Genomic DNA, 26,035 nt, shown 5'->3' on the forward strand with positions numbered 1-26,035 from the left:
CTGCTGATGCACTTGAAGAATTGACAATTGTTACCACATCTAGCACATTTACATCCAGGAATGTTGCCAAACAATTACTGTAATAGTGGAAATTTTTCGCGCATTTCGCACAACTAGAAATAAGCGCGAAAATAAAGACATGCACATATTTTTGCCTGTCATATGGTCAATTAACAGATGTCTTGATTCCATGGAATTAAAAACATGTGAAATTCATCTTACCCAGCCGAGCGCAAAAAAATTACTCGTGCAAAAATAACCATAATATCAGCCATGCCTAGTGTTGTGACATACCCATGAAAGGGAAAATTGTATGTCAGCTTTTATTGAGAGCAACCCTGGGAAAGTATTGTAGCATCTGCAGAGAATAAAAATATAAAAAATCCTCTATTGCCAATGAGATTGTAACCATGGTAATCGCGTGATGGCAGGTGTCACATGAGCAAAATGCGGTAGAAGCCGAGACCTAATGTAAGGCAGCCGAGGATTGTGCCTGAAATGGGAAGAAAATGAAACAAAAAAAAGCCCAGGCATTAATCTTCAGTCATGATCTATATACATTTTGCTATTAATACTAACTACAATGAACATGAATTGCCATAATCATCATCAATTACTTGAATTTTCATAACTATGACATTCTCATCATAATAATTTTCTTCATTGTTGTCATCCTCATAATGATCATTAGCATCAATACTATTTATCATCAATTCCCTAATTACCTCAGCTAAGAAGGTTATGTTTTTGTTGGCACTGGTTTAACCGATTTGGATGAAATTTGCTGGAAAAGTTCATAATGACACAAGAAACAGATTATCAAATTTTGGTACAAATATGTAGTATTCTGAACCACCGTCTGAATCCAGGATTTGGGGGATTTTTTTTTTTTTTTTTTTTTGGAAGGATTCTTTATCATTGGGAAAAAGGCCAACAAATGAGGGAATTCAAACTGCGCATATACATGATAAAACTGAGCGCTTGCTCAAGGCGCAGCAAGAAGCTAAGGTAGAGGCACTCATCAATCAAAGGATTCATTATAATTAGGAAACAGGGCCGTTTTTTTTTTTTTTTTTGCATACTTTGTATGTGTATAAAAATGGGTGGAAATGAGCTGCTTGGTGGAGGTTTGCCCTCTCAGAGTGCTTCTCTAGTTACAAGTGCAACTATTATTGCAAGAAAGTTGATCATAATTATCGGCAGCAGCAGTACCATCTTACCAACAGATCATAGCATTCATCATCATCATCACTTGACATCACAAGGTTCATCAGTTCAGGACATGACTTCTGGCAAAATGTGGCTCTTTTTCCTACATCATATTATCGTTTTCAAAACTACATTGGGGTCTGGTTTCTACGTATAACATATCAAGCCATTTGGCCTACGCCTAACTTTCAAGGAATCCTAAAGACAGTCTTTGCCCAAATAACATGCATTACCTGCAAAATACTTGAATGATTCTGTCTTGGTGGCTTCCAGCTTGGCGGTCATGTTGGCCACCTCTGTCCGAATCATCTGGTTCACCTTTTCGAGTTCTTGCTTTTGACCCGCAGCCTGCCGACAACAAACAAGCAAATGACAGTGTGTAGATATTGACTGGCAGTAGAGGCAATATCACAATATGTTCTCATGGTGGATATCATCTCATATCATATACACTACAACAAATTTACTGTCTCCCCAGGGTCAAATGGAAAATGTTAATGCCAAGACATGCTGTAGTGCGTACACATAGAAAAAGTGGATTGTGAAGCGAGATGCCAGTTTATGTCGCCGTTGATTTTTCACATGGTTGCACACAGCAGTCACATCGCTGAAGACCACAAATGCCAATGAAGTGAGGTAATAATTGCAAAATCTATTGTAGATGTCCTGTTTTTTGTTGACATGTTTGCTACTACAATGCTCTTCATTTTAGAGCCATCATCACCTACACTTGTACCACTTTCTTAAAATTTGGTATCAAGGATGCAATTTAATCTTATAAATTTCATTAAAAAAACACCACATTTTGTAAAGCTTTATGTGCAGGCTGTGGAGGACTTGTGATGGAAAGACATTGTCATTCTATCTGATTTGCATATATGTAGTTGTGACAAATATCATCATTAGATGAAAACAGCAACACTTTAAAATTCCTTCACACTCTTAATTCATGTCCAATCTTGGTGACACTTCTACTAGTCTGTTACTTTATTTATTCATGAAAGTCAACTTAAACATGAAGTTGCAAAAAACTTTTGCAACCTGTCCAAAACAGGATGCCGAATTTACATTGATCAATATGACACTCTACACATCTAGGATCATTTGAATTCAGACTGTGGCTTCTAATTACAGGATGCCATTTGCCTCTAACTTGTCAGGAGCAGGTTCATATATAATTTTGAAGCTATTTCCACAAAGTCAGATGTACAATCACAGAGTTCATAAAATAAATAGATTTGTATAAAACTCATTATTAAGTTGTCAATGTGCAAAGCTACTGTTGGGACCAGTCACACATCTTTGAAAGACACAAGTAACGCTACAGTTGCTGTTTGCCACTCACCATCTCAACTGACCGACTCTTCTCTAGATTGATGTCCAGCTTTACTGTGTTGGCAAGCTTTTGAATTTCATCCTGGGATTACAAAAGAAAGAAAAACAAATCATTCGACCTGTCTGTTGGACCAGTAGGTAGGACCTACCTAGTTTTTCTATTTTTTACTGGTCCATTCCTGAAAAAAGGTTACTAGTCCAACAGTGATTTTTACTGGTCAGGGACCATTGGACTAGTGCCAGTGTGCATCATTGCTTTTGGTAAAAAGTTCTGTTTTGAGAGAAAATCTGGGTTGATTTTTAGATTTTATTAAAACTCTGAGAAAGGGGTTTTGAATTATTCAAAGGGCAAGTTTTCAAGCCTATGTACTGGATTTCATCAAGAGTTTTATAGACAGAAAAAAAAAAAAACAGGAGAATTTTATTTGAATAGTGATGTACACTGAACTACATACCTAGACAAAAAAAAGAAAAAGAAAAGAATACACAAATATGCAAAGGTAGGAAGATTACAAGATTTTTGATAAAATTAATACATTGTAGTTTAGTAATTTGTGAAGTATTACTGAAAAATAATCTAAGAACACAGGAGTAACTGGAATAATGTTGAGTACTTTCCATTAAAATATGCCTTATACCATCAATTCTTTTTCCAACAAACTTTAGCTTAGTACATATGAGCATATAATAAACAACGAAAAGCTGTTTGAGTTATTTGGGAGCAGTGGTGAACAATATATGCATTACTCCTAAGTGAACACATTCATATACCATAAATGCACTGTACAAAATATTCATACTTCAACAAAAACTAGAAACCTACGGCAAGGTGTTGCTTGAGTTGCTTCATTTCAATCTCCAATTTCTGCAAGTACAGAAAGAACAAAAAGAGACATTAGATGCAAGATATATTCAAAATGACACTAATAACTTGGATAATAAAAGCCAAATACCAGTCATCAATATAGTAAAAAGAATGGAAGTTTTAAACAAAGTAAGGAAACTTGGGAAATTCAGTTTTATATGTTTTCATCAAAAAGTGATATTACAGTTAAACTCGCCTAAGTCGACATCGCATATGTCGAATAATCGCGCAAGTCGATAATTTTAAAAAGTCCCGATCTTTCCCCATTGACTTACGTGTATTAATTCACTCATAAGTCGAATTTTTTAAGTCGAATACTCGCTTAAGTCGATGAAATTCCAAGAACACTTTCACGGAAAAACCATTGAATTCACTGTGCCTAAGTCGAATAAGATTTTATTGTGTAATAAATCACTGTCAAAATCACGAGACGCCAGTTTTTGTTTACATACAGTATATACCAAAAGAAACTGCGTAAATAAACATTAACGTTTCATTAATGCAAGCGGTTTCACCTGAATCGTTAGTAACGCAAACTAACGATCGGGAAAATTAACGTTTGTAGCAACGATGAGTAACAATCCCTAGCGCAAATTAACGATGTTTCGTTAACATTAACGATAGGTAACGCAAGAACTCACGCGAGATTTTGGTTTTGTAACGAGACCTGGTGAAAGGACGACGTAGCCCCTGCCGAGTGTAGCGATCTATGCCTTATATTTAGCGGAGTCTTTTCGCGAATCGAATCACGATTTCGCGAATGGTTAATTTGCGACCGGGGTCACCAAAAACGCACGCCGGGCCACCAAAAAAGCCAAATGTTTGCCTTCAGTTTTGGAAATGAAGCGGTAACAATCGGTTCCATAAGATGCTGAATAAATGTCAGATGTTTGCTCTTTTAATTTTGGAAATGAATAACGGTAATATTCGATTCCGTATAATACTAAAATAAATGTCGGATGTTTGCTTATACTTTTGGAATGTCAGAGATTTGATTTTGCATTCGGAAATGAATAAGGATTTAAAAAAAAGTATCCGGAAGATGCTGAAATAAATGTCGAATGTTTGCTTTGACGTTCGGATATGAAAAATAATGATATTCAACTCCATACAATGATAAAATAAATGCCGGATGTTTACTTTTACGTTCGAAAGTAAATAACAATTATATTCAGCTCCGGAAGATGCTAAAGTAAATGCCGAATTATCCCTTTGACGTTCGGAAATGAATAACAATAATAATCAACTTCGTACGATGATGAAATAAATGTCGGATGTTTACTTTTACGTTCGAAAGTAAATAACATTAACATTCAGCTCCGGAAGATGCTAAAGTAAATGTCGAATTATCCCTTTAACGTTCGGAAATGAATAACAATAATAATCAACTTCGTACGACGATGAGATAAATGTCGGGTGTTTGCTTTTACTTTCGAAAGTAAATAGCAATAAAATTCGGCTCCACAAGATGCTAGAATAAATGTCAGATGATTGTTTTTACGTTCGGAAGTGAATAGCAGTAATATTCTTCTCCATACGATGCTAAATAACTGTCGGATGTTTGCTTTTAAATTTCGAAATGAATAACAGTAACATTTAGCTGCGTTTAATGGTAAAGTTAATGTTTGATATTTGCTTTAACGTTCGGAAATGAATAACAATAGTATTCAACTCCGTCCGATGATAAAATGAATGTCTTATGTTTGCTTTTATGTTCGAAAGTAAATAGCAATAACATTCAGCTCCGGAAGATGCTAAAATAAATGTTGAATGTTTGCTTTGGCGTTCGGAAATGAATAACTATAGTATTCAACTCAGTACGATGATGAAATAATTGCCGAAAGTTCGCTTTTACGTTCGAAAGTAAATAGCATGTAACATTCGACTCCTGAAGATGCCAAAATAAATGTCAGATGATTCATTTCACTTTCGGAAGTGGACAGCAGTAACATTCGGCTCCTTACGATCATAAAATAAATGTCGGGTGTTTGCTTTTGAATTTGGAGATCGAATAACGGTAATATTCTGCTCCGTATGATGCTAAAATAAGTAACAGACTGTTTCTTTTACATTTGGAAATGATTAACGGTATCAATCGGCTCATTTAGATGATGAAATAAAAAGCGGATGTTTGCTTTCACGTTCGGAAATGAATAAGGATGATATTCAGCTCCGTAAGATCCTAGAATGAATGTCGGTTGCTTGTTTTTACATTTGAAAATGATTAACGGCAACATTCGGCTCCGGAAGGTGTTAAAATACTTGTAAATGGTGGATGATTGCTTTTACAATCAGAAATAAATAACGGTAACTTTCGGACCGAACGTAGGACCGATTTAGTTTTGCTTGTTTTGTTTTGTTTTGTTTTGTTTTGTTTTTTTTGTTCGGGCCACCAAAAAATAAAAATCAATCATTTTGGGGCCACCAAAATAAAAGTTATAGTGTGGAGCCCTGGCCTGCATCAATGTGGATAAAGTGTCTTGCTGAAGGGCAAATATCGGGCACACTGCTCCAGCTCTCGGCTCCAGAGTAGACAACATACATGTACATTATACATATGTACGTGTGGTGTAACTCTAAGTCGATTTTTTTCGACTTACGTACAAGTCGAAACTCGCCTAAGTCGATGTGTTTTGCTCAGTCCCGAGAAGATCGACTTATGCGAGTTTAACTGTATTTGTAATTGTCTCACTAACAAATTATTCAAAGGTAAGTTTTGTTAATAATTCAGCAACTAAAGCCCCTCCCCCTCTCAGATTCATTATTGCTAGCTTCTATTTCTTTGACTTCAAATAAAGCACACAGTAGAGTGGAAGAAACCTGGCTTGCTCCTCCTAATAATAACTAGAGCACTCGCACTGGGGACCTGTTTGAGCACATGTATCCCCCGAACACATCCCCCATACCCATCTGATTGACTTTTTGGATGATGCATTTTAGGCCAAACTGTTGTATAATATGGCAACTGTTGCAGGATGCAATGAAATCCATTGAGAAATAAGGCTGGTGCAGCACATACCAGGAATATGACATGTCATCCTACAAAAGTCTAAACAATGAGGGCGCTGTCAATATATGTCAATGCAAACTTTTCTTCTAGAATAACTTCCCATAAACCTCAACAGCAAGTTTGAATAAAATAGAGAGACCAAACCATAGAAACCTCTGAACTCTGTTTGGGGGATACAATTAACTCTCACAGTGCTTTCTTCATTTATTGTAAATCTACTGAAGTTCTTTTCAACCGGCCCAGATGTCCAAAGACTTAACTGTCCATATCTCCTCACCCACTAATCCAATGGCCTTCCTTGGATTGAGTCATTGTTAGGCCAGAGCGGGTCATGCTTGAGTTAACTGGCTTTAATACTTTCTTCTATTATGGTCAAGTGTTTGGGGATTAACTATCCACTAAATGCTTGTGAAAAAGCTTGACAAGTCAGTCAAGTGTCTGTGCATATAGAGTTTAAAACAAGCATGGAATATATGATGAGGTGCCTGACACAGGTTAAGATATAAAACACATCAATTTGACTGATTTGATTGTTTTTTGAATCCATGCATTGATTATGGTTGCAAAGCATTTAGAAATGTACTTGTATGTGCACATTACTAAAGTGTGAAATATCATGTGCATGTATGTGTGTGTGTGTGTGTGCCTGTGTGATCAGTGGAAGACAGACACAGCAATTTCATTGGAGGCACTTTAAAAAGTAAGCGCTACATAGGGAAATGTCACTCATTTCTTGAGAGATTAAGTCACAGAAACTGTTTCTTGCCTAACCTCATTCTTGCTTCGTAACGCCGAAAATTCACTCTTCTCCAGGATCACCATGTCCTTCTTGACCGACGCTATGTGGGACATGACCTGCTGGATGACAATCTCCTAAGCAGTGACAGTGATTTCCATCATTGTGGGGAATACAACATGACAAACACACAGATTACAAACATGATCCAGGATATCTATGAGATATAATGTAGATCTGCATAGACACACAAATATCTAGGTAGGGCCTATCATAGTTCTGAAACAATATGTAGGTATGTACCATGAGTGTCTGTGATATTATGACAACACGATGAAAGGTCTGGCAAGTCAATTTTTTGTGCTAATAAAGATTTTGAAATGGTGTTACAACTTACGTAGCATGTACATGTCAATAATATGCAAGAAATGATAATTATGAATAACTTCCTTTTCCACACAAAAGAAAACATACAAATTTATGGATCTATCTGATCCCCTCTTGTTTTATCGCCAAACTCTGATTTTGGATTATACTTTCACACTGCTGAAGTGTGAAAATTGTGTGTGTGTGTGTGTGTGCGTGTGTGAACTTGAACTTGAACTTGAACAGTAAACTCTAGTGCTTATTTACTGTAAATCAACATCAGAAACCAAATGTATCTAGTTGTTATTGTGAGTGTTTACTATGTGCAGTTCTGATATGGCATAAACCAGAGAGCAAGCAGTCAGTTGAGTTTACACACAAAATGTTCAAAATTGAGCTCAGACAACACAATGCTAGCAGAGAATACAGACAGATTACAAACATCAAAGGGTGAATAAATCAGGAAACAGTCAACCAGTTCTCTGCACTCAGTTGAGCATAGAAGAATGAAGTATGGTAAAAGAAAAAGGTGCAAAGAGTGTAAAGGACATGTATCCCTACAACACCTGTAGAGATTAGGTTTGTAGCATGGAGCTACAAAAGTTGTAGCTCCACTGTTGTAGCGACAGAGGAAGCATTAGTTGGATGAAATTATTTCTCTCTGAGCTGTGAATTAAAAAAACAAAATCAACATAACATACTTGCTGCTCCTTCGTCACTAACTCCTTTTCATTCAGCTCAGCATTTTTCTGCATAACATCGACAAGAATCGCTACAAGGCACTCTGCTTCAGTTGTTTTTACTCCTGGGAAAAGTATAAAATATATGATAAGATAATAAGATGAAATAAAAAAGATAAATTAATAAGGTAATAAGTTGAAATTAGAAAAATAAATGAATTAAACAAAACTTTAGAAAAAGTTTAAAAACACTGATTGAACTAAACATTGACAAGATGTTACTCATTTACTTGCAAATCCACTTTACTATGTTAATATCAAATTCTCATGATTCAGCTATTTCACAGTGCCCAGGAGTTCTTGGTGAAAATTTTCATTTTTTTTTCAAAATGTAACATTTTCAAATAATATTGTTATTTGCTGTGGTAACCTTGTCACAGAATTAACATTATCTCATTTTTCAGTTTTCTTGATGAACTCCACTTTTGTTATCATACGAGATGTTGTTCTAATCCTTCAAAATGAAAGTGAATCAAGACTATGGGACTTGACAGTGAGTTAAATCAATTCGAGCACATGCAACAAAAATATTTAAGGCACACATAAACAAATAAAAAAACAAAAAACCCTTTGTTTACTCATTCATTTCTACTAGTGGGAGAGAAGAATAATGTAGATCACCAGTGGCTTGGCATACAAACATACATAAATAATATGTTCTAACTTATTAAGATTTGACAATATACTGTGACTACTGAAAAAAACAATTGATATATCCATCTATGAAGCAAAACTGGTAACAACACCACTGAGATTTCACATATCATCAGGTTCATACTTTGCTAATACCATATGGCACAAATCACAGACCGAGTTACAAGCTCAAAAGTCAAAACCAACAATAAGTTGCAGATAAGGATTCTCTTTAATTGATCAAAATATGTCATTAGGGTTGACCAACTCATATTTTTTTATTTTGGTCCTACCTGGTATAATTTCTGTTTTTTTACCCACTGTCAAAATTCAGCAGCATGCCCAAGTGAACTAAAACTTTAAATCCTCTTTTTTCATTTTTTCTATGAAACTGCACCATTAAATTCTGTCATATTTCAATAACTTTATGAATAGGTTAGAATGTTCTTATGTAAACAAGTTTTAGTTATATATATCATTTTCAAGTTTAGAGCTTACTTTATAAAATACAATTATATAGTAAACAATGTAATTCATCATGGCCTACTTTTGTGAGTTTTTCCCTGGGTGGATGCATACACGTATGACAGTAAAGATTTAATCACAAGGTTTTTGTTTGTTTTCTTTTCTCTCTCTACTTGTGGTTTCTGGTTGCTTCAATAGACAATCCTAATTTCCATTTTTAATTTTGGAAGGATAAACTCTCACAAGCACACAAACCATCAAACAGTAGGCATTTTACACACACACATAATTACAAACAAATCATTGTTGAGGGATTAAGATGTTCTACTTGTGACAACTTTGGTTGCCCCACCGAAAAGATTCATCTTAATCAGTTGTTCTATTATTGATATACTGTTTATCGTCGCTGGGGTAAAAAGACCTTGTATCTGCAATTTTGGTGAAAATGACTTTTTTGCATTTATGGTCAAATAATCGGTTAAGTGATGTCCTGTCCAAATCGTAGTTGTCTTACCCCAAAAATGATGCCACCATGGCACGTCAAAGGAACAGCTGTCCCATTTGGTATAGTGCCTTGGCCGCCATGTTTTTTGGCTCTCCTGAACATTTTGACATTTTGTAGATACGAGGTCTTGTTGCCCCAGTGACGATATACGTCATGAATGTTATACATCTATGCTGCTAAAGGATCCATTTTGAAATCCACATTCTAATGCACATTCACAACTACACTTCATGAGTTTTCACTTACCACTGTCTTCCATGGCCTTCACTGCACTGTGCGTATCGATAAATATTCTCTCTGGTGTAGTCACTGTAGTTATTTGACTCCTTGGCAGAAAAGAACCTGTCAATTGACAAGATGGTCATTCAAAACATTAAAAAGAAAAAAAATATATATATATAAAAGAATTACATCCACTGGAAACAGCCAACTGGTTAACATTCATCTAGGTATTTCATCTAGGTAAGTCACATAGGTACATCTAGGATGGGAATGAAGAAGATGAATATATAATTTGTATATATAATAGATACATAAATCCTGAAATTTTGTTTCAATCAATGAACTGCATTTATAGGTAAATTCCAAATTATTCTTGAGATGTATTCCAGTAAATAAATACAAATGATATCAAAAATTTGACTTAATAAAATATTATACAACACTTATTAAAAAAAAAAAACCAACACATACAAAATAACTTCTTTTGAATCAAAAAGTATAAGCACTGACATTGTGTTTGATATAGATGAGGGAAGATACACAAGCCTGTTAATCAATTGCCAAAGCTTCAGTCTTCAATCTATTTTAACATAAAGCTTTGTACTGTACCACATAAATTTAATTTCTTCTTTACCTACCAAAATAGACCAAGCTTCCCATAATTCTACCATAACACAGTCCAAGATTTGTCTGCTGGCTACATACTAGGAACCTATATTTTTGCATGCGGTCAAATTTTGGCATGGGAGATAACATTATTGGTGCAGAATTTACACACGTATGTAATTGACCTGTAGGCCCCCCCCCCCCCAATCTGTATATTTATGTACATTCTTAATGGGCCCCACTCACAAGCTCTCATGTCCATTTGCTTCATGTTCGTTCATCAACATTGATTAATAAGTTTATGTCAATTTACCCCCTCTCCTCTCAGACACCTCCAACTTCAACTACCCAAGCTGGAGAAGGCTGTGTCGTCGAGCTGTCCATGATCACCACATTGCACAGATTCGTTTTGCCATAGATACTAGGCACTCCCTTGCTCCATGGAAACAATGTAGAACCAAGGTCTTCAGACCCCTACTAGTCTGTTTCCAGCTTCCCTGACTCCACACCTCCATTATGCCTCAAGACTCCGCTCCCAGCTTGCAACTGGCACTTACCCAACACAGTACCGCCTGATGACCATAGGCAAATCTTCCTCCCCCCCCCCCCCCCCCCCCCCATCTGTAGACTCTGTGGAGCGCGAGCGGAGCGGCTGCGCCGTGCTCCCATTCATATCTTCATGTTGAACAAACGGGTGCCTTTGCGGCGCTATATTTCCTTAATTTTTCAACAGAAACTACTAGGAATACTTACATGGGTCGATGAAACCTAAATGACTATCATCGGCGACTGTTTGATGCATTTCATTGCTTGTGATGCACAAAATGATGTCTTATAGAGGTCTAAGCAGCTCACCGATGTTCACAGAATTCACAATCACTTGCACAAGCGCACAGAATACTTGAACGAACATAAGCGAAACTGCGGGGAAGCCGCCAGGACCGCGCCTGGCGGCGCGGTCTCCGGGGCTAAGTGACAGTGTAGTACAAATGTTGTATAGTCTGTACTAAGTGTGGCTAAGTTAGTAATTTAATTGCATCACAACTCTGATTCCTGTATTTGTAGATAGCTATAGGTAGTATTAGTAGAGTAGATCTATTAGATGATGATGGCTGGTGCTGTGTAGACTAACTGCGACCAGGCCTGCAGCCCCATTAGCATTACGCTATGCGTATGGGGCTGGTCGCAGTTATTCAATGACAATGTGTAGACTAGAGTCTCAGAGTCTAGACGTAGCTGAGTACGCAACACCCGGAAACACACGTATGGGACTATTACATTGAAAGACGCTGAAAGAGATCTGCCGCGATGACTGTTCAGTTACTACCACCCCATACGGAAACAATAAGTTTACCGAATTTACCTTGCAGTTGAAATACCGCGGTACTTTTCCTCACACATTTCGACAAAATATCTCGTTTATGCGCAAGAGACGATACGCTGATAACGTCTCTAAATATTCTCGATCTCGTCATGGAGGCTGCCATGTTGGATATCCCACAATGCTGATGGTAGATGATATCACGAGACCGCAGACAATAGAATAACGTTGATTGGACAATAATTCTACTTGTGTTTGTAAAGCCTGTATGATTGGTCAGATACCTCAGCGGCCATTTTTAAATAATCTTTTGCATAATCGACTTCCGTCTGCGTTGCAGACTGTATGAGCTGCCGCGCCGTAGCCGTGCCGTACACACCGTGGCTACATTGGCCGTACAGTTGTTCATTGATCGATTGAGTAGGCCTACTGAGCTGAGTATCTCTATCCGCCGTTCGTTCACAAGGTAGTAACGAATTTGACCGTGCAGAGACCTAATCACCCAGAAGCGGTAGCAAATTGTAGTTTTATTCTTCATCATCTGAGTCATACATACAAGTCCAACAAAAATCATGGCGTCTCAAAATGTTGATCCTGCTGTAGCTGCTGCAGCCACAAGGAGAAAGGAGAAGCACTGCGACTCGCCAAACAAAAAAGACGGACACTCAGTCAGCAAACGGTGAGTATACGATGCTGGTTACGATCACTAGTCAGTGCCAGTGGTCATAACGCCCTGCAACAAGGGAGGGGGGTGTTTCACGATTATGGCAAATTGTAAAAAGACTGTTGAGAAATGCATGTGTTGTGTGTGTGTGTGTGTGTTAACATGTAAACTTTATCACTAACGTTACACAGGTTCTAACGGTGTTAGGTCTATACGTGGTCGGTGCGGACTAAAAATTTTCTTCCACAAACACAATAAAATCCCATAAAATAAGCATAAAATTTAAATATTTTATACCAATTTTTTAGGTACCTTCTCTAAAGCAGAATTTGGCGAATTTGTTTCATGATTTGCCGACCAGAAGATAAAAGAAGCGGTACGCGGGTATAGAGCCTAGATAAGTTCTAGGCATTTCATGAACTTGATGAAGCATTTTGTCTGACAAAGTTGTCAGACAAATTTGCTCTCAGCCAATCAGATGCAAGGATTTCAGTTGACAGACAAGTAGACCCTATGTCTAATTCCGCGAAAAACTTCTCATTTATAGTACAGTAGGGTAAGGGCACCAGTATTCGGTCAGCCCCCGGTATTCGGTAACTTATCACTGGTCACCAGCCAGTAAGTTCAATTGTCACAACAAACGCAAATCACATACTTGCACACTCATTCACAACAGGAAACTCCCTTAGCCCCCTCCAAAAATCCAAAATCCCAAATTTTACCGTCAAAAGTGCAGAATCGGCGCTACTTTCCAAAAGCGTGCGCGGATAAGGCCCAGTTTTAAGAGTACGGGTCGCCGAAAAAGTGCTATTAAAAACGAGAAATACGCCGTTCTCTCGCGGGATTTTTCGCTTATCGCAAGCTTGGTTTTGGAGTGTAATGGTATCCTCAAAAACGCAAAAGAAAAACAAAATTTCCGTACGTGCCAATACAGTTTCCCAATGTACAAGGGTTGAATGCAAGTGCCGATGCCCCAGTATTCGGTCACCAACAGTCGCCGCAACGTCCCCGATGCAATTTTGCGCCAACAAGGTAGCGTGCGCGCGCATTTTTCAGCTGCCTTGAACACGCATTGACTTTGAACGCGCACATCGCGTGACCGAATACTGGTGCCGGTGACCGTATACTGGGGACTTTTCAAGGTGAAATATTTTGGGATTTTGTGCAATTCTGTGAGATATTTAACAAAATGAAAGTTGAGATTAAAGAAATTTGATATATTTCACATACATTGCTGTAGATATGATGTATGTATGTATTATTTTAGTTTGAAAAATATTGCAAAAAAGCTTAAGTGACCGAATACTGGGGATGTTACCCTAATAACATTTGCTGGGTCAGTTTTTCGCTTCTTTGACAGACACCATTGATACATACGCTATTGCGACGGTTTCAATCGTTTTGGTTGAACGCAACTTCGACCCAGTTCCCCCCGCATAAAGATAGTTATAGAATTTAATTATTATTTTTTCCAGCTTGGTTTTCAAACCAATCTGGAAAAAATATATACAGGATTAATCATTAAACATTTTGACTCACCTCTTCCACTGTTTCCTCCTGTTTTCTGGTGCACTTCTTTGCAGCGCTCCCCAATTCATCGCCGCCTTCGTTTAAAAAATGACCGCACAAACGTCTATGGCAAGCCAAATGCTCCATTCAATCACTATATCGGTACACTTACGTTTATTGACTAAAGTACTAGTAAGTTGTTCGAGCGCTAAATTTAACTTCGTAATATTGTGAATGATCATTTGACTTGCCATAGACGTTCGTGCGGTCATTTTTCAAACGATGAATTGGGGAGCGCCACCTGCCACCATGCCACCTAAAATCCGTTCGAAATCAAAAGTATTCTCGCATTAAAAATGGTTTTGTCTCCTGTTATATTAGCCTGACGAGACGCCGTGCGCTAGCGCTAGCACAGCGTCTGACGGTGTGTGATACACATGTATATCTACGAAACCCGATACACATATCTACTAAACCCCATGAACACGGCCACACAACAACAAAACTGTTGAAAATTTCTACATTGTTAATGTTATCACAAATTTTACGAATCACTCACGTGAATTGAGATGCTTGGACTATGAGCATGGTATTTCAGTCCATAGTGAGCCCTCACACAATATACACTGAGCAAAAAGTCCAATCTTAACCCGGAATGCTGTGATCATCGCTGGGCCATTCAAAATAAACCTTTCCCAGCTTTGAACAATGCAAATTGCGCTGCTAGAGTTTGTAAGCCCGCGAAGTCGACAGCGCCCTCTTTGCCCAGTGCTGCGCCAACATTTTGAATCATTTCTGCAATTTCTACGATTTCTGCGGCGTACAGGATTAAAAAAGGTGCAATTTTTGGTAAGTTGTGAAATGAGTATCAGTATCAATACTGATAGCTGGAAACGGTACCGGGTAGCTAAATAGATAAAGTTTTCACCTTATGTAGTCTTAGTAACAAATATGGTGCAGTAAATTCAAAATCGAGTTGGCGCCTCGGAATCCTGAGATTACATAGTGTCCACACCGTACAGCCCTGTCGCGACTTACACTTGTGTACAGTGACAGGGCTGTGTATAGTTACTGTTATGGTAAAATACATTTGGATTACAATTATTTGTGTTTATATGGAGGAAAAAGGTGAATTAGAAATTTTATGTCTTTTGAGAGTGATGGAAATCTGTTGCCCTAGCTGATCTCCAATCGCGTGCGGCGCGTGTTGACATTCGAAGACCACAAACTTGTAACCAAAGAGTGGAGAAGCCCACTGCGTACGTTTCTATCCTCTGCTCACGACGCCCTTTGTTTGCACCTTAGGCAAAATGGCGGATCGGGTCGTTAGGGAAATCACGTGACTGTGACGTCATGCCGACCCCGAGAATTCTTGCTATCGCCAATGAAGTAAAAAGTACCCGGATGTTGATTTAAGCGTCATTTACGGTGCATTATGGGATAGTTCGGGAGCCAAGTCACTTCCGTTTGTACGCACGTGATACACGACTAATGTTCTTTATACAACCGTTTGTATTCTTACGTGTACTTACTGTTTCCTTGACTTGAATTTTAGCTTTTATATGATTTGAAATTTCTCCATTCTAGAGAAATTGCTGTGAATACGACTACCGGTATATGAACTGCGAAGCTGCCATGTGTTGATCGCATGACAATAAACGAACAAATCTACAGAATATCCCAGGCATGCATGACGTGGGTGAAGTTTCCTGGTGACTCCACAGCGCGTGCGACTTGCTAGGAAGAAATTGCTTCGGAGATGGGATAAGTTCGAGATTATGGTTCGTTCCCGATTGTGTTCATGGCACTTCGACAGAGTACAAATAAAAAAAAGATGGGCATTCCATGACGATATCCATGTGGATGAATATTTTCCAGTATTATATTCAGCGTATGCAGAGATGACTGATGTGCAAGTCGAATGCAATGATCATGCAGTACCAGTATGTCTAGGTTGTTGTATACAAAGCGTGCGCTGCATGCATACTATACATGTACATATATGCAAGGCCTAGGGCAATGCGTGGGCTATAGCTACAGTATGTATCACAGGCCTGGCTGGCTTGAGTACAGCCGCCTATCCATGGCTGGCGCGACGCTAGGTATAAGGTACACGTACGTGCCCGCTAGCGCTGTGCAAAATATGCTCTGCACCAGAAGTGCAAGAGTCCCGGAAGTGCATTAAATCTTGACAAAAAAGCCACATCCGGGTACTTCTTACGTCATTGACGATAGCGAGAATTACGAGTCTAAGTAAAAGGATTTCTTCTTCTTCTTCTTTTGCAGGAACAGTTCTTGTAATCTGCAAATTTGCCACAAAAAAAAAGGGAAAAAAATGGCATTTCCCTTTGGCTGTATAGCTGTACCCTCTTTAACTGCGAAACACAGCCCGAACGACGAACGCAAAGCATTCAGGCTGTGTAGGGAAGGATATTGAGTCATGGTAGGGGGTAGTATCGCGGGTAAATTCCAACTTAAGTACTTAAAATTTCTTGAATGGAGAATGGAGATGGACTCGTAGAAAAACGTCTTTTCAAGACCGTAGGATCAGTTTCAAAGTGTAAAATAGTCGGTAAGAATTAATTAGATTGGAGACGTACATGTAGAGTATAAAAAAGTAAGCCTTTTGCTGATGAAATACGTAACTTATAGAGCCACAAAAATTTGGGGTTGTCTTCCAACGTTCAGTGACAGCACTCTTTCAACTCAGGGCGCTCCCACAGTATAACTGTCTACCCTTACAAGGAGCGCTCCGAGTTATACCCTCTCGAGCTCTACCCTGTACCCTCGGCGGCCCTATGTTCATAATTATGACTTCATTTAGACATTATGTCGCTTATGGCCAAAATTTACAAATAATGAAGTCTAGACCTCGCCTAATTCAAATTTAAAGATTTAGCCAATTATGCAAATTTCAACTGCTTAAATTGCCAAAACATATCATGTATCACCACGTATGGCAATAACACTCCCAGTCCTCCAATGTGCGCTGACACTTGCATGTGTGCATGGCTCAGTTCAAGGGACACAAAATGTTACATTTGATCTAAAAATTTGAAACTAACATACAGACTTCAGTAACATTATTCTTTTTAATCTCCAAACATTGCAAAATATTTACTGTAAGTGCCAGAGTATGAAACATACATCTGGCAATCAGCGAGCCTTGTTTGGTGGTCAGAAAGTGTAACGTACATAACTCGGTGTCCTCTTTATGCTTTCATCTTGTTTTTAAATTCGCTTTTGCAAATATACTTCAGTGTGTGGTGAAACTTGCCCCTAAAAGAAATAAAATCAGTTAAAAAAAGTAAGATTTTTCGAACAAACATTGGAGGTATTTCCTGAAATATATATGGACACCGAGTTATGTATATGTAACACTTGACATTCTGCCATACAAACTTTCTTCTCATTTCTTAATTTGATCCAAAAATAATAATATCACGCTGTTCAGTGAAGCAGTATACAACAATGCTGGCACAGAGGGTGATATTATCTGTGAAAACTTCTGAACCAGCTATCAAGAACAAAAAACGTTGTCCATAACAGATGTTATGTACATAACTCGGTGTCCTATGTTATGGTCTTATCTCTTAATGTAAGTTCATTTTTTGCCAAAAACACCCAATCATATCATGAGTGTTATCTATTATTTATGACATGAACACTTTTAAACAAATTGTACAATGTAGATGCTTGTAGAGTCCAAAGTTTACCATGTGACATGTACATAACTAGGGCACCGGTGTCCACGTTATGTATGTTACATCATATTGGGTCAATTAGCTAAGATTGGAGTCTGCCTCTCACCATATGATTCGGCACGCCGTACACCGGGGTACCGTTGTAACCCGGGGTACCGCGTTGTATAGCGCCATCTCATGCCCATTATTTATAATGCGTATCCGAATTCAGACACGCCGATTCTGAATTCGGATACGGCAAAGTCGTCGCAATGAACTAGCACCATATAGGTGTTTTTCGAAGTACACTTGCATGCATTAATTGATGCATAATCACAAATAAGAAAACATTTTTGTGCATAATAATACTAAAAAATATTTTGACACATTTTTTGGTAAGCCAGGGTACAGCGCTGAAAAAAAAATAATTAATTCAACAAAATGGCGAATTTTCATTTGGTACCCCAGGGTACCAAATACTGCATCATATGTTAGTTTTATGATATATAAAACTCGTTTAATGCAGAAACTAGTTCATAATGTGTAATTTTCATAGTGAATTGAAAGGTATGTTCCGTACATAACCTGTCACGTACATAACTCGATGTCCACTTTCAAGACCAATTTTGAAGGACACATGGTAGGTTTAAAATTCATAACTAATGTTATGAATGGTTTGCACTTAGGCATTAGCTGCCTGGTATTTGCCTTTTGTAAGAAAATATGATTGTGTTAACATAATAATACACTGTAAAACATGATATACTCGTAACATGAATTTTTCGTGAATTGGAGCCGACGACCTTTTTTGCAGCATGCATGAAATTTTAGCGAACTGCCACTGGCATACAATGCATTGATAAGAATTTTCGCATGCATTCTAATTTTGCGAATCTTGGCGCTCGCAAAATTCGCGAAATTAAAATGCACGCGAACATTCCTCGTTTTACTGTACACTGTTACGTACATAACCCTGGACACCAAAAATTTTAATATTCTTTAAAGTTCTGTAAAAATATTGAAAAGTGCACTTAATGTTGCAGTGAATTCAATTTGAAGTAAAAATACTATGAATGGGAATATCAAAAAGAATATATGTACTGTTTTCCACAAGTTTTTTCACTTCAAAAAAATTGGTGGATACCAAAAGTTTTGTACGTGACATACAAATTGCCTCAAGGCTGTTGGAAATTCAGAAGTGATGTAAAAAGTCAACAACATGAGAATTCTGCAATTTGATACTTAATTTTTATTGAAAGTTTGAAATCAGTTCATATTTCAAAATGTAAAAGTGAAAATTAAAGTGTCCAAAAAAAATCCATGTTCTGCATGTAACACAAAAAAAGCATGAAAAATGGGCATTTTTTAACCATAAAAATGCTGTAGTGTAAAATACTTAAATTCGGAGCAATGAACCCGAAACCTTGTCTGGAGCTAGTGCGATGCCTTCAAAAGTGAAAATGGTACTTCATGTCCCCAGGTCATTAGTTTGATTTAGAATTTTCAGAAGCACACTATTGCACAGTGTGCAGTGTACCCTTGATCTGAGCCATGCACATGTGTAAGGCATGCCTATTTTCCTGCTTGTTTGTAATGGTCCTTGGACTTAATAATAATTGAAACTATGAATTTGATCTTAGATCTAAACTACCTCTGACTTTGGGCCTGGTATGTTTTGTGATTCAGTTGCATGTTTCTCAAACCATAATTGTTGCAGTTTTTATCTGGAACTACCTTTTTACATATATCGCCTTTGGATCTCCAATTTCTTTCGGGAATATTAATGCCTTCATTTCAGTGACTATCCTCCTTTGTAACTAGTGTATGTATTTGTATCTTTATTTTCAGGCTCCACAAAGAACTTATGAATCTCATGATGGTAAGTTACAGGAACCAGGAGGTACATGTATTTTCCAGTTTCCAGTGATGATGTGTAAATACAGAACTTTTGATCAGCTAGATTATCTATTTGAGGAATCTCAAAAATATGTACACTTTATTTAACAACCTGAAATGATAGCCAGTATTTAATCTCAGCAAATTTAAGGAGATGATTCTTGTAGTTGTATAGTTACATCTTTGTCCTAGTGTAATACATGCAGTGTATAAACTATAATAGATCTTCATTAATCAAGAATGCAAGATTTATTGGCATGTTGAAGACAGCCTAAGCCATTAGAAGAAATTCATGTGATACATGAGCCTAGATATTCTAAAAAAAATTACCCAAAGTCTCAAAATGACAAGCTATGCAATATAACATTTCTGAACTGGAAAAGAGTGCCATTTGGAGAAATGTAAGTGAAACATTTTATTGCAATGTTAGATACCCAGTCTAGGGATTTGAAAGCTCTTGATACTACCGTATTAAAGTGCAGCTTTATGGTATCCCATAGAAGTTTGGGATGATAGAAGAAACAAAACTGACACTCAGTACATGGCAGTGGTAGTAGAAATTGAAGGCAGCATGACTTGAAATAGACTGCTATCTGAAAACTAATGTCATGTCATCTGCCAATATAGTGTCAATTTGGAAGAAATTTAACATGACTCTCAAATACCAACTATGAACATCATCACATTTTTATGCCTCCGCCACGAAGTGGTGCCGGAGGCATTATTCATTATTGGTTTGTTCCTTGACCTTTTAAATTATATTTGACAGAAATGCGGTGGAAAGGGCATCTCAGCTTTCCCAGATGGTGATAATATCTTCAGGTGGATCGGAACAATAGAAGGACCAGCTGGATCGGTGAGATATCCTCTAAATTTGCAGGAGTACTGGAACTGTACTGGAACTTTCTCATAAAAGAGCTTTGCGAAGATGATACTGGTTTCTGTTTTTTTGTTTCTAAATTTCTTTGTAGGCTTCATACCAAGTACAAAGTACATGATGATTGTAGAAGATAGAGTGTGTTTTTTTCTTATCCTTTGTTTGTCAAGTTTTTTTTCCTCCAGGAACACCATGATTTGCACTCGTCTTGGGTTGAGCTCGTACAAAGCAGGGCTGAGCAAATGCTGTGAGATTGATGTTTCAGATGGGCTGACATCCCTTGAGTGATTCAAAGCCAGTTAGGAACAGGCTTTTGTGATAATACTATAGCTCTCATAAGCCTGTTTTGTCATTTGGTCTTGTCCAACATGATCTAATCCTACATAGTCAGAATGGGCTTAGCTGTATTAATACAGTGCACTCCCGTTATAACGAACACGGTTATAACGAAATTCCGGTTACAACGAAATAAAATTTAGGGCCGCAACATTATCAACTCTATGTATTTTTATTGTTTATTCATTCGGTTATAACGAAATTTCGTTATAACGAAAGAAAACTGCCGGTCCCGAGGACTTCGTTATAACGGGAGTCCACTGTATACATTTTTTTTTTTTGTTCAGAAAAGGGATAGCATAGGAATACATTAAGATATTCAATAAATCTTACATACATTAGATTAAGATACTCAGTAGAAGTATCCTTTTATGGAGATCGTGTATGATGTTTCTTTTCATTTCATGTCTGTGGACAGCCCTATGAGACTCTGAAGTTCAAATTGTCTCTCGAGTTCCCATCTCGCTACCCATACTCTCCACCAACGATAAAATTTGTGACGCCAATCTTCCATCCAAACATCGACCAAGAAGGCAATATATGCTTGGACATCTTGAAGGAGAACTGGTCAGCCCTCTACGAAGTTAGCCAAATTCTCATGTCATTACAAATTCTACTTGGAGGTGAGCATGATGTGTTCTCTTTTTCTCTGTACCAGCTTAAATGTGGTTAAAATGCTGCATTCTATATCAATCTCAAGGTTAACTTTGGTAATTGCTCTCATAACAACATAATGGTTTCCTCTGGTAACAGTAAAAATTCAAATACAGTCAAATCTGTCTCTACTAATAGTGGCCACCCAAGGGAGATGAAAAAAGTGGCTGTTATAGACAACAGGTTTGACTGTAATAAAAGCTCCCATTCATGAAAATGATTGGATATGAAATATGTGGGACTAAACCAGCTTTGTCCAGGTTCAGTTTCTCTGACTTGCTATAGCTATACTACATGCTCTTTCATATTTTTACTTCTTGCTTCTTCTTCTTCTTTTTCCTTCTATGTTTTACTTCATCTGTTACTTTTTTTTCTATGTTTTTGTCAGCTTTTTACTTCTTTGAATTTTCCTCTTCCTGTTTGCTGAAATTATGTTCCATGTTTCGGCAAGAAGTTACTTTTGAATTACAGAGATGTTCAGGACAGCGGAGGCCGAAATGTATAGAATGCAGTGCACTCTCGTTGTAACGAAATCCTCAGGACTGGCCGTTTTCTTTCGCTACAATGAAATTTCGATATAACGTAGCAAATACAGTATAAATAGGCAAACCATGCCTATTAAATCTAATACTCACAATGCACTGGGAAACTATGCCAGTGGGCTGCTATCTCATTAATTTCGTGTAAATGTTACATTAATAGAGAGGATAAATTTGCACTTTCCTGCCTAGTTTGAAAACACATGTGCACATATAAAATGTGATGTTTTAGGATTAGGTTACAGTTTGTTATTTTGAAAGTTCGTAATTGAATTCGTAAGTGGGATGAGATTTGTTGTTCCGAAGGTTCGTTGATCAGAAAATGAATAAGGTTCGTTATTTCGAAACAAAATGAAATAAGGTTCGTTATTCCAAAGGTTCGTTATTCCGAAGGTTTGTTATTCCAAAAACGAGAAAGTTCATTATTCCATTACAAAGATTCATTTATCAAAAGACAATACATGTATATGGTTTGTAATTCCAAAGTGTTGTTAGTGTATGCACCTTTGTTTTTTCTCTTTTAGATTAACTGGAATAAAGAATATTCCTATCATTTACGGATTAACTATCCTTCATAATAAACTCTGTGTTGGGTTAATGAACCTTATGAATAACAAACCTTCAGAATAATGCCAAAATGTTCATAATAGCAAACCCTATTTCATTTTTTTAATTGACGAACATCTAGGTATATTAGAATTTTTGTGTTTCGTAATAACGAACCTTGGAAACAACCAACCTTATTTTATTTCGGGTTAACGTATCAGAATAGAGTAAGTTCTCCTCAGAAACAGTGTGTGATACATGGAGCGAAAGCAGATTTGAAGCTTCCGCTCATGCAGACACTTTGTAAATGTTTGTTCTGCTTTTTTTCGCAAGCAATCCGCAATTTGTTGTAACAGAGCACATTTCTTTTATTTTTCCTTGCCAATGGTACTCGAAAAAGATTTTGTTATAACAAAAATTTCGCTATAACCGGGTTCATTATAACCAAATTTTGTATCTTAGACTTTAATGACTACATATTGGGGTCTGAATTTTCATTTTGATATAACCATGTTTGTTATAACAGGAGTGCACTGTAATGTAGGTCAGGGGAAGGGGGAATCACACAAATCTTCTCACTTTTTGCACTATTATATAAGTGGAGAATGTTTTGTGATTGACTTGTCATGCTTGGCCAGTTGTGGTAAACTTCACTAATGTTAATGTACAATGGCACATACATGAGTATTTTGTGGACATGTTTGAATATCTCCCAAAAATATTCATGTGCTCTTCTTTTCATGTTAGTTCAGCAGGACACAAAATTTGCAAAAATTTATACAACATGATATATTTCACAAATTAGAGTAATGCCTCCACAGAGATTTGACTATAAGATCAATGTCATCATAAAGATCATACATATATATATATTATAAACCAAATATCCTGTACTTACAGTGTATGTTTGGTTTCTGTTGTCATTTTCTCACAGATCCTAACAATGACAGCCCGCTAAATGTTCAAGCAGCTGATATGTGGAGCAACCAAGTCCTGTACAAAAAGACTGTACTCGAGAAATACCAGAAGGCAACGTCAAAATGAAGGCCCTGTCACTGATGATGTATGATGTTTAGAAACTTTATCTGAAACGATCATGGGAGGACACAAAATGCCACAAGGAATGAAACCTGATCTGGAGATTGCATAAGAAAACCGCACATCCGACGATGCTAAGCTGTACAAAGTGTATATAGGACAGAAACTATGGTGTTAGCTGCTCTCAAGTATGGGGCAGATTTGCAGAGTGTTTGTGTGCATGGATGTAAGGGTGTGTTTGTGTGTGAATGTGCATGTTAAACCCAACTATGTTTAGCTGCATGGTGTGGGTACTGGTACAGTACACATAGACATGGAAAAATGTGCGATGTACCAGGTAGGCCCTACTTGTGAATGGTTCTGTAGCATGTTAGCGATGAATCTTTGTATGTGTAATGATTATTCATATGATATAGTACATGAGTAGATGTGCAAATTTCAGTAGTTCCAATTAGCAAATTACTTTTGTTTCCTGTTTATGTGTTTGTGTGAGGTGTATTTGTGGGTGCGATCAATATCTGTGTGGGATGACATATCAAGTGTATTGTTTACTTGGACTAAACTCGTCTACAGCTTGTACAAACCAGTTGAATCCAGGCATCCATGTTGTACAAGTTATGCCCACTCTATGAAGTCACCGTCTCTACGGGTAACATACAAGTTGTCCAGTGTGCCTTGCATGACGCAATTTCCCCGTCAAGTTTATTGACAGTGTCACATTTATTACAGCTTTCACAAGTGAAAGTGAAGGTCTGTATCTGATGCAGGAAAAAGAAAAATTAGTTCAGGTCGCAGGTATGATTGCATTTTGATAATTGGGGGAGTAGGCAACAAACCTTGGGAATGAAGGAGCAATAAAAGTACAAGGTAGTAACTGGTGTTACTGGTACAAGTGAATCAGACAAGACAGGCATGCTGCTCTACATTTAAGAATTGTTAGTGGTTAGTTCAGGATGATACCTTTTAAACTTGAAATATATAAAACAGCATGTAGTCACTCTGTTTAGTGTACTATTCAGCTTCCATTGATTTTGCCATGTAGTGATGAATTTGCAATGAGAGGCACCAAGTTATCATCTTGTAATCTGTGAGAGAGTTAGGAAGTTGATCTGGCATTGGCTTATGATGCAGGACAAATGTGTGTTTTGTTTTGCTTTTTTAGAAAAAAAAAATATTCAGCACATTACATTTAACGGGTAATATGCGCCCACTGAGGTTTTTAGCGAGTACCATGTTGCTAATCCTCAAGTGCCAGATTTATCTGGGGCCAATCCATCATCCATACACATTTTTGGACCATTTAAAGGGACGACATCGGTGAAACTCCAGTTGGCTAGGCTCCGTCATCAAGTGCCAGCATTCACAGGCATGACAAGCTCCACCGTCAGGCTCGTCTCATTTCTCCTCGACTCTGATTATGGGCTCGATTACGGGATCTCACTCTCTCCTGACACATACATTGTATGCATCCAACATTCTCCTTTTTAAAAATTTGTTCATGCTATAATGACTTCAGATAGTTTTGCCACTTTGCAAATTACAATGTATTTTATTTTTTCATATCTACATGCCGACATTAAATACAAAACAAGCCTGTGTACACCAGATACCGTCCTCAGCAAGGGGTGCATCATGCACACATAGCTTATATTTTGCCATGACAAAAATTAAATACCTATTGGTTTGATATCTGTGTTCATATGTAAATGCTACATGTATGCAGAGACTCCAACCCCACACACCTTCTGATCTGGAGATTCTCCCACCTGAAACCCCTAGCAAACGGGAGACTCCAACTTGATGTGCGCGAAGCGCACATCAAGAGCGCGAAGTTCCATGCGGCCGGGGTCCAGCTCTAGGGTTCTTAGATGCTCTCTCGTGCTATCTAAAGCTTATTTTTCAACGGATGACACCATGTATGAAATCATTTCAAGCAGGAGACACAGAGACAGGGCGGGAGAAATTAAATCTCAAGCGGGAGAAGGGGAGATTTTGCAAAAATGGGCTTTCGGGGGGAGATTTCCCGTCGAAAGAGGGAGAGTTGGAGTCTCTGTGTATGTGATTTTTTTTTTTTTTTTTTTTTTGTATGTAGTATATTTATGTTGGTATTGCAACCTGTAACTCCCACGTGTGATCTGTGCCTAGTGTATGCTATAACTGTTATGTGTGGTACGATTTTCATCTTTTTCATCCTGATTTTGAGTTTGTATTGAATAAATGATCAAGTGGACTCATTTCCAGATTTATACAATGAAAGAAAGCTTGAGCCTCAGTTTTGTA

At 37.6% G+C, this 26,035-nt stretch overlaps 2 protein-coding genes across 2 annotated transcripts; one reads left to right on the forward strand and one right to left on the reverse strand.

The window, feature by feature from the left end:
• Positions 1-212: 212 nt before the first annotated feature.
• LOC140232781 (mitochondrial calcium uniporter regulator 1-like) lies at positions 213-10,963 on the reverse strand. Its single transcript, XM_072312896.1, has 8 exons — positions 10,939-10,963; positions 10,111-10,206; positions 8,223-8,326; positions 7,191-7,292; positions 3,368-3,409; positions 2,555-2,626; positions 1,443-1,557; positions 213-493 (listed from the first exon to the last, which is right to left on the reverse strand). The coding sequence occupies exons 1-8, from the start codon at positions 10,961-10,963 to the stop codon at positions 435-437; spliced, it is 615 nt and encodes a 204-aa protein (XP_072168997.1). The 3' UTR covers positions 213-434.
• Positions 10,964-12,375: 1,412 nt separating this feature from the next.
• On the forward strand, positions 12,376-26,035 carry LOC140232648 (ubiquitin-conjugating enzyme E2 C-like). The gene is made up of 5 exons (XM_072312749.1): positions 12,376-12,692; positions 19,718-19,748; positions 20,535-20,621; positions 21,397-21,601; positions 23,652-26,035. Exons 1-5 carry the CDS (start codon positions 12,586-12,588, stop codon positions 23,759-23,761), a joined length of 540 nt encoding a protein of 179 aa, XP_072168850.1. The 5' UTR covers positions 12,376-12,585; the 3' UTR covers positions 23,762-26,035.

This window comes from Diadema setosum, chromosome 9, assembly GCF_964275005.1.
Source record: "Diadema setosum chromosome 9, eeDiaSeto1, whole genome shotgun sequence".
In the NCBI taxonomy this organism is placed as follows: domain Eukaryota; kingdom Metazoa; phylum Echinodermata; class Echinoidea; order Diadematoida; family Diadematidae; genus Diadema; species Diadema setosum.

Excerpts from the sequence above, each read along its gene's own strand:
- LOC140232648 (XM_072312749.1), top strand. The coding sequence starts at position 12,586 with ATGGCGTCTCAAAATGTTGATCCTGCTGTAGCTGCTGCAGCCACAAGG. Across the intron at positions 12,693-19,717 it reads GGACACTCAGTCAGCAAACG|GCTCCACAAAGAACTTATGA; the intron begins GTGAGTATACGA and ends CTTTATTTTCAG. Across the intron at positions 21,602-23,651 it reads ATTACAAATTCTACTTGGAG|ATCCTAACAATGACAGCCCG; the intron begins GTGAGCATGATG and ends ATTTTCTCACAG.
- LOC140232781 (XM_072312896.1), bottom strand. The coding sequence starts at position 10,963 with ATGAAGCAAATGGACATGAGAGCTT. Across the intron at positions 7,293-8,222 it reads TAGTGACGAAGGAGCAGCAA|GAGATTGTCATCCAGCAGGT; the intron begins GTATGTTATGTT and ends GTCACTGCTTAG. Across the intron at positions 3,410-7,190 it reads CGTTACGAAGCAAGAATGAG|AAATTGGAGATTGAAATGAA; the intron begins GTTAGGCAAGAA and ends CTGTACTTGCAG.